Source organism: Candoia aspera, chromosome 7, assembly GCF_035149785.1.
Source record: "Candoia aspera isolate rCanAsp1 chromosome 7, rCanAsp1.hap2, whole genome shotgun sequence".
In the NCBI taxonomy this organism is placed as follows: Eukaryota; Metazoa; Chordata; class Lepidosauria; order Squamata; family Boidae; genus Candoia; species Candoia aspera.
This window is the reverse complement of record NC_086159.1, coordinates 25,238,722-25,248,458: the sequence shown is the minus strand read 5'-3', so window position 1 is coordinate 25,248,458 and position 9,737 is coordinate 25,238,722. Positions and strand designations below refer to the sequence as shown.

General features: G+C 39.4%; 1 protein-coding gene across 2 annotated transcripts in view; it reads left to right on the top strand.

Moving 5' to 3' along the window:
• Positions 1–1,083: 1,083 nt before the first annotated feature.
• LARGE1 (LARGE xylosyl- and glucuronyltransferase 1) overlaps positions 1,084–9,737 on the top strand; it is a 258,945-nt gene continuing 250,291 nt past the window's right edge. The window contains exon 1 of one of the 2 annotated variants that reach the window (XM_063309515.1): positions 1,084–1,359. In XM_063309515.1, the coding sequence (XP_063165585.1) occupies positions 1,098–1,359 (262 nt within the window). In that variant the 5' untranslated portion in view covers positions 1,084–1,097. The remainder of the gene's footprint in view (positions 1,360–9,737) is intronic. The other variant, XM_063309514.1, reaches the window with a different exon arrangement.

The following is a 9,737-nucleotide window of genomic DNA, read 5'->3' as shown; positions in this document are numbered from 1 at the left end:
ATTAAACCTGGATTATTATTTATTTCATTAAATGCCATTAAATATTAGACAAGGGCTTGTCAATATGCAGTGATCAAACTTTAACCATGAGTGATAACTTCAAAATAGCCAGTGGATGATACCCTCCTGGCTGATTTTTTGTTTTCTTTCTTATTGATCGTGATACCATTCTTGAAACCATTCCACTTTGTTTGACTTGCCCCCAATATCCAGTGAATTTAGATTTCAATAATGAATTTAATGTTTGTTTTTTAAACTCATATTTCCTTCAACAGGAAATACACTTATTTCTTCAGTGTATTCAATTAAATCTGAAATTAACAATATCAAAAACTCTGTTTTGCTTTCATGTACTAATCTGACCACTGCTATTTTTAGAAAACAAGGGGAATGGTTAAGGTTAGGAATTTAGAATCACAGAGGCTTATGCCAAGTTTCTTTTGATCCAGGTTTCTTTAATTATCAAGCTACTGGTATTATATTTTTGGAAATAAAGCTAAGAAACAAGTCAAAGTGATACGATGTACCCAATTACAAGGCCATTTTGCACACTATATAGCAGCAACTTCACTTTATCACTAAGCGAACACTTAACAAGAATATGTCGTTAGCAAAGGTTCCTTGCTACCTACACGTTCCATATGTTTGCCAACTCATACTGTCACTTACAAATATTCGCATGGTTATGTATACATTGAAAAGAGGTAAAATAAAATGGCTTTTGGAAATTGCTCCTCATTACTGTTTGTTGTAGCTTCTGTCTCTTACATTTTCAGCTGTTGTGCCTGCTATTCTCATGAAACGGAAGCAGCAGGATAGGTGGTCCTGTTTTATTAACCCAGGAATGCCACCTATATAAAGACATCAAGAAGCTTGAAGGGTTTTTAAAATTTTCTTTTCAAAGGGCAGCAAAAAATATTGTTTTCTAAATAAAATGTATGTGGTATCTGAGCTGGTATAATACATTATTGATTTATGCTCTTTCATGATGTATGTAAGGCACACACTTATTGTTTCCTACATTTTATGGAACACTGAAATTGGGACTGGGTTTTGCAGCGTGCATGGCTATTTTTTATCTTAGTTTTGCAGGGGCTATGAAAAAATCTGATTTTGTTGAAATGGGTGAGGAAGTGCTAAGCTGCGTAGATCACATTTCCTTCTCTTGCTTTCAGATAATATGTGGGAGACTGTGGACTCCATGCTTCCAACATAGGAACAGGACCAGGTTGGGAAGCTGCACTTCTGAGAGAATGCTGGGAATTTGCAGAGGGCGACGGAAATTCCTGGCTGCCTCTCTAACTCTGCTTTTCGTTCCTGCTATAACCTGGATTTACCTGTTTGCTGGGAGCTTTGAAGGTAAGAAAGAAAACCTGCTTGATCTTGGTAGGGTCTGGGAGTTGGTGAGTTCCGGGATTTTCATCACTGCCACTTCAGACCTAGCGGCCTTGAGACAGATTGGATGAAGTTGTTGTCTATTCCCTTGCCTGTTTTCCTCATCTCCTAATGGAATAAGAAGAGGAAGAAAAGCTGTCTTTGCATTGCTGTGACATCGTCAATATCTATATTCCTGATCATCAGGTTAGTTCATTCCTGTGGGTGTACTTGCTATGAGAACTGAAGTATACATTGATTTATTAACAGCTTAGACTGATTTTTCTCCAATTGACAGTTTGGAATAAATATTTCTGTAATTACCTCTGACACTTTGAAAGGAGGATATATCTGTACATTTCTGCCTTATTTACTTATATATTTATGTGTTTACACAGCTGTCCCTGTGTAAAGGCATTTTCAGAACTGATGGCAATATAGTTGGAAGCAATCTGCATGAGTTTTTGATATAAACATTGTGCATAAGATGTAGGTCTTTACATCTTTATTTTTAGTAATTTTAAAGAGAACAGCTGTATTTTTATCATGATAATTTATTTAGTTTTAATGCTCTAAAAATCTCAACCAAGGCTGACATGCCATAGCAAATTTCCTTTCATGTTTGAATGATTTCAAATTTCCTGGATTAAGCCTTTTAAATTTCTTAGTGATTTTTTGTTTGTTTGTTTGTTTTATGAACGAGGACCTTCAAGAAAATGAACTTAGCTTAGTGTGGGCATTTTCATTTTACAAGTCATAGCTTTCCCCAAAATACTCCATTCCCTTTCTCCCTTCCGTGGCCACTGAACTTGTTCAGCCCTAAATGAGTTGATAAGTTTTTCCTTTAAAATCTTTTTCCCCACCTCAGATGTTTTGCATGTCAGAGATTCTACTGATACATTTTTCTCATAGATGAATCAGCCATTTTAAGAATACAGTATAAGAATAACCCTACAGATCAGACCAAGGGCCAGTCTAAGCCATAATATTTGGTTTATTCTTATATTCTTCCAGAAGGTCTTTGAGGATTAATTATCCTCAATGGTGCCTTGCCAAATGAATTTTATCTCATTAATTTAGTACTCGAGCATGAGATTTTGGGTTTTACTAGTTTAATCAATTATAATATTGATTTTTGTGTTGTGTTTTAACCCATTTAGTAAGTTCTGTAAGCCACTTAGAGTTCATTATGTTTTGGACAGTGGACAACTCTAGTTTATAAAATGAATAAATAAAATTGTTTACTAATTGTACTTCTGGAATGACTTTCAGTAAAAATAATTTTTGAGCATTCTATAAGTAACTGTAAATTGTAAATAGGGTGGAGCTGGACAGTTTTGATGAAAGAAAAAAAAAATGATCACATTAAATTCCAAGTGCCAAGCTGGAAACCAGAACCACCAACTTTTCAAAAGAGGGGCATTTTACATTTTAATCATGTGCTAAAAATTCACATAATATAAAAAATCAATCTATCATATGTATAAAGCATATATATCTGCATTTTTATGTTTTATTAACAGAGTTTTACATTGCTGTTAATAAATAACTACTTATTTCTGTTACTAATAAAACGGCTGAACAGAAAAAATGCTATATCCAAGGACCTTTGTATAATCAGGGTAGGGAATGAAACTGGTACAGCAGGGACCAACACTTCCCAGGCTAGTGAGAACTATTAACTTGGAAATGCAAGAGGAAGAAGCCTATAATTTAAACCCTGAACCAGTGACATAGATATAGGCTCTAATTGCTGTATTGTCAGATCTTCAGTTGCAGTTGTCTTTGTGTCATTTCATTTCATTTCATTTCATTTATCAAAGTTATATAGCCACCCATTTCACCAATATGACTCTGGGTGGTATGCAATAAAAACAGAACAATTAAAAACAACTTTTAAAACCATTAACAATTAAAAACATAACAAATATAAACAAAACCACAGAAGATTGAATTTAAGGTCTTACATGCAATATAGCCGTTTCACAGGCTCCCTATTTCCATGGGATACCCAAGCCTGCTGACAAAACCAAGTTTTAAAGAATTTCCAGAAAATCAGTAGGGTCAGGGCCAATCTCGCCTCAGGGGGTGGGGATGATGTTCCACAAGGCAGGTGCCATGGCAGAGAAGTCTTGCCTCCTGAGTCCCCTCAGATGGAACACCATAGCAGTAGGGATCCGTAACATGCCCCTCCTGCCAGACCTGATGTAACTGGGGAGAGGTAGTCCCTCAAATAACCGGGTTCCATCCCATGTAGGGCTTTAAAAGTCAAAACTGGCAACTAATGCAGCTCATGGAGCAGAGGTGTATCAGATGCATTTCTAGGAGCCCACATAACTGCCTGCACACTGCATTTTGCACCAGTTGAAGCTTCCAGATACTCTTCAAAAGCATGTTAAGTAGTCCATTTGGGAGGTGACCAGGGCATGTGTAACTGAGAGTAGAGCCTCCAGAACACTTATTTGTATTTACAGTAGCCTGGCTGTACATAAGAATCCATCACCAAGCTAATTCCAGAATAAGGGTGTTTTTTAATTGCCTTAGTGAACAGAAAGACAAAAAGGGAAACAACAAAAATGGAGAAAAGGAAAAAAGAAGCAGTGTGTGTGTTTATGTATGTATGTATAAATAAAGTTTTCAAGCAGAGCATTAAATTCTGACCACACAAATCTAATACTGATTAGCCTTTTCATTATGTTGATAAAGAACAGTTCATAAGCAATCAGCAAACACGTCATCAATCCAGGACTGTAAATCCAGAGTGACAGTTTTACTATTATAAAGAATATTTTTTTTGCTAAGCTCCATGTTTGGTAATCCATAGTTCTTCATATTTTGATAATATCCCAAGTTTGTATATGCACATTAAAACTATTAACATCTAAATCTTATTCTTTCCAAAACCATACTGCCAAATGTATGGCTATTAAACCAGAGTATAACAATAGTGGGCAAAGGTATATAACATATATAACTGCCCAGAGTCCCTCCTTAGGGGGGAGATGGGTGGTGATAAAAATTTGACAAACAAACAAATAAATAAAAGCATCCCCATACACTTCCAGCATAATGTCCAATAAGCAAGCCTCCTGAGTGTGTCAGTATAACACATAGCTTTTCTAATTGGTGAGATGTGGGTAACATTATGTTGGCTTGTAAGATTGTTTCTATATTTGAAATCTTAGCTTTCATAAAGGAGTGGAATGTGCTTGGTTTGATTGTGCTTCTGGCATACTGAACAGAATATGCCAAATCTGACTGCTACTGTCCTTACCATTAGCATGGAATTCTGTGTGTGACATAGGCTAGTAATCTAATCTACACATTCTGTATGTTACCAAAATTCATTATGTGAAAGCCTCAATTGATGAAAAACCATTGTGGGCATATGATGACAATTTTGGCATATGGAAGATTGAAACGGAGAATCTAAGAGGAGTAAAGGATTAAAATTATGAATTGATTGCATGTCTGTGAAGCTAAGAAACAGGGATGGTATAATAGAACTGAATGAAGGTTGTCTGATCTTGTGTCATGAAGTTGGTGAATCTGTGCAAAAACAAGTTGTCTGCTTGTTAGGGATATAAAGGTTGATCCATCATGTGTCTGCTTGGCAAAAATCAAATCCATGTTGAGGATTATTAGAAGAAAGAATAAAAAATAAAACAGCAATATCCCAGTGCATTTAGAGATGAGGCCACAGTTGGACTACTGAATACACTTCTGGTTTCTGATACTCAGACCTGAACTAGAACAGAATGTAAAATGACATAATTTCAGAACCTGAGTTCTAATTTCAAAAGAGGTTACTCATGGCCAGAGAGATGTAGAAAAGATTACTCAGATAAGTAATACGTCAGAGCAGAAGCCACATTCCAAGCAATGAAGAGCTGTACTTAAAGCTTGTATATCAGCAATTATGCTTTGAGGCACAAAGGTGACCAGTCACCTAGATTACCAAGTAATAGACTTTGCTTCCATAAATGAGCTTCTGTCATGCAGACAGTTTTATGCTAGAAGTTATAACTACCCTGCTCTTACAGAACTGGTCCCATTTATGAGACTTGTGATTATACATTGTGAACCAGCAGTCATTCTGGAATCTGGCCATATACAAGAATGGTAATAAATAAATGAAAAGTGATGTGCCACAAGCCTATCCAGGTTAATTGAGTCAAAAGCCTTAATTCAGCTACTGCTTATCCAACCTGATCTGGCCACAAGGTCATTCAGGCATGCTGGATATTCTTACCTGAGCCATAATTCCCAAGGTGCCTTCCCTTGCAAACAAGAATTTTGAAAGCTCCTTGCCTTCTGATATTCAGCCTGGTGACAATAATGTTTACATAGGCTGTGAAGTTAGATCTCAGTCTTGAGTAAAGGGTCTTAGGCTAGAGGTGATTGATTCTGGCATCAGTCTGGTGCTTGGGCTTGACTGAACTGGAGAGGCTTAGGTGGGTGGGATTGTCTGACTCCTCCTTTCCTCTGAGAAGTCATTCTCTGATGAAGCCAAGTTTCTGAATCTTGACAAGGATATTGTAGAGCTAGAAAAAGTACAAAAACAGGTAGCCAGAATGATCAGTGCTTCTATCAGGAAAAAGTGATGTGAAAGGTCCCCTGTGCAAGCACCGAGTCATGTCTGACCCTTTGGAGGGACTCCACTTTCATGACATTTCCTTGACAGACAATAGCGGGGTGGTTTGCCATTGCCTTCCCCAGTCGTCACCTTCCCCAGCAAGCCAGGTACTCATTTTACCGATCTCGGAAGGATGGAAGGCTGAGTCGACCTGAGCCGGCTACCCAGAGACAATCCAGCTTCCGCTGGAATCAAACCCGGGTCATGGGGAGAGTTTTCGGTTGCAATACTGCTGCTAAAGCGATCAGTAAGGTACATGCATAGTTCAGATAAAAAGAATAAAGAGAAGATAATTTTTTCTGTCTTAACATTAAAGTCCAGGTACATCCAGTGAAACTGAATTATGGGAGATGATAAAAAGAATATCTGTTCTAAATAATGGATGCCGAAAACAGTGAGAGTCTACATCATAAAATATACGGCGGTCACCAACCTGAGGAATTTCAAAGGAGGCTTAAACAGGTGCATGGAGGATAAGAATTTTAACAGCTAGCTGTCATAACAGAGAGGTCAGACTAAATGCGATCCCTGGGGAAGGTAATGGCAACCCACCCCAGTATTCTTGCCATGAAAACTAAATGGATCAGTACAACCAGAGATACGTCGGTATACCATCGGAAGATGAGACTCCCAGGTCGGAAGATGGTCAAAACGCTACTGGGGAGGAACAGAGGATGAGTTCAACTAGCCCCAGACGTGATGACACAGGTAGCTCAAAGCCGAAAGGATGGCTAGCGGCCAACGGTGCTGGTGGTGAACGGCGAATCCCATGTTCTAAGAATCAGCACACCATTGGAACCTAGAATGTAAGATCTATGAACCAGGGCAAATTGGATGTGGTTATTGGTGAGATGTCAAGATTAAAGATAGACATTTTGGGCGTCAGTGAACTGAAATGGACTGGAATGGGCCACTTCACATCAGATGACCACCAGATCTACTGTGGACAAGAGGACCACAGAAGAAATGGAGTAGCCTTCATAATTAATAGTAAAGTGGCTAAAGCAGTGCTTGGATACAATCCAAAAAAATGATAGAATGATCTCAATTTGAACTCACGGCAAGCCATCTAACATCACAGTGATCCAAATATACGCCTCAACCACAGATGCTGAGGAAGCTGAAGTAGATCAGTTCTATGAGGATCTGCAGCACCTACTGGACAATACACCCAAAAGACAGGTTGTTTTCATCACAGGAGACTGGAATGCTAAGGTGGGCAGTCACATGACATCTGGCATTACAGGTAAGCATGGCCTGGGAGAACAAAACGAAGCAGGACATATGCTGATAGAATTTTGCCAAGACAACTCACTCTACATAACAAACACACTCTTCCAACAACCTAAGAGACGGCTTTATACATGGACTTCACCAGATGGACAACTTTGCAATCAAAGGTGGCGAACATCTATACAGTCGGTAAAAACAAGACCTGGAGCTGACTGTAGTTCAGATCACGAACTTCTTGCACAGTTCAGGATCAGACTAAAGAGATTAGGGAAGACCCACAGATCAGCTAGATATGAGCTCACTAATATTCCTAAGGAATATGCAGTGGAGGTGAAGAATAGATTTAAGGGACTGGACTTAGTAGATAGGGTCCCGGAAGAACTCTGGACAGAAGTTCGCAACTTTGTTCAGGAGGCGGCAACAAAATACATCCCAAAGAAAGAGAAAACCAAGAAGGCAAAATGGCTGTCTGCTGAGACACTAGAAGTAGCCCAAGAAAGAAGGAAAGCAAAAGGCAACAGCGATAGGGAGAGATATGCCCAATTAAATGCAAAATTCCAGAGGTTAGCCAGAAGAGATAAGGAATTATTTTTAAACAAGCAATGCGTGGAAGTGGAAGAAGACAATAGAATAGGAAGGACAAGAGACCTCTTCCAGAACATTAGAAACATCGGAGGTAAATTCCAGGCAAAAATGGGTATGATCAAAAACAAAGATGGCAAGGACCTAACAGAAGAAGAAGAGATCAAGAAAAGGTGGCAAGAATATACGGAAGACTTGTATAGGAAGGATAACAATATCAGGGATAGCTTTGACAGTGTGGTCAGTGAGCTAGAGCCAGACATCCTGAAGAGTGAGGTTGAATGGGCCTTAAGAAGCATTGCTAATAAGAAGGCAGCAGGAGACGACGGCACCCCAGCTGAACTGTTCAATATCTTGCGAGATGATGCTGTCAAGGTAATGCATGCTATATGCCAGCAAATTTGGAAAACACAGGAATGGCCATCAGATTGGAAAAAATCAACTTACATCCCCATACCAAAAAAGGGAAACACTAAAGAATGTTCAAACTATCGAACAGTGGCACTCATTTCACATGCCAGTAAGGTAATGCTCAAGATCCTGCAAGGTAGACTTCAGCAATTCATGGAGCGAGAATTGCCAGATGTACAAGCTGGGTTTAGAAAAGGCAGAGGAACTCGGGAACAAATTGCCAATATCCGCTGGATAATGGAAAAAGCCAGGGAGTTTCAGAAAAACATCTCTTTCTGTTTTATTGACTATTCTAAATCCTTTGACTGTGTGGACCATAACAAATTGTGGCAAGTTCTTAGTGGTATGGGGATACCAAGTCATGTCTGCCTCCTGAGGAATCTGTATAACGACCAAGTAGCAACGGTAAGAACAGGCCACGGAACAACGGATTGGTTTAAGATTGGGAAAGGAGTACGGCAGGGCTGTATACTCTCACCCTACCTATTCAACTTGTATGCAGAACACATCATGCGACGTGCTGGGCTTGAGGAATCCAAGGCCAGAGTTAAAATCGCTGGAAGAAACATTAACAACCTCAGATATGCAGATGATACCACTTTGAAGGCTGAAAGCGAAGAGGAACTGAGGAGCCTTATGATGAAGGTGAAAGAAGAAAGTGCAAACGCTGGCTTGCAGCTAAACCTCAAAAAAGCCAAGATTATGGCAACCAGCTTGATTGATAACTGGCAAATAGAGGGAGAAAACATAGAGGCAGTGAAAGACTTTGTATTTCTAGGTGCAAAGATTACTGCAGATGCTGACTGCAGTCAGGAAATAAGAAGACGTTTAATCCTTGGGAGAAGAGCAATGTCAAATCTCGATAAAATAGTTAAGAGCAGAGACATCACACTGACAACAAATGTCCGCATAGTTAAAGCAATGGTATTCCCAATAGTATCATATGGCTGCGAGAGCTGGACCATAAGGAAGGCTGAGAGAAGGAAGATCGATACTTTTGAACTGTGGTGTTGGAGGAAAATTCTGAGAGTGCCTTGGACTGCCAGAAGATCAAACCAGTCCATCCTCCAGGAAATAAAGGCAGACTGCTCACTTGAGGGAATGCTATTAAAGGCAAAACTGAAATACTTTGGCCACATAATGAGAAGACAGGACACCCTGGAGAAGATGCTGATGCTAGGGAGAGTGGAGGGCAAAAGGAAGAGGGGCTGACCAAGGGCAAGATGGATGGATGATATTCTAGAGGTGACGAACTTGTCCCTGGGGAAGCTGGGGGTGGCGACGATTGACATGAAGCTCTGGTGTGGGCTGGTCCATGAAGTCACGAAGAGTTGGAAGCGACTGAATGAATAAACAACAACAAGCAGTCGTAATAGCTATATATTAACTTCAGGATCGAAGTCTGGGTGCACTTTTACAAGAATACGAACAGGAGGATGCTAGTACATTCGCATCTTGTAAGTTCACTCTACATAGATACTCCTGGAATAGAATTCTGGAC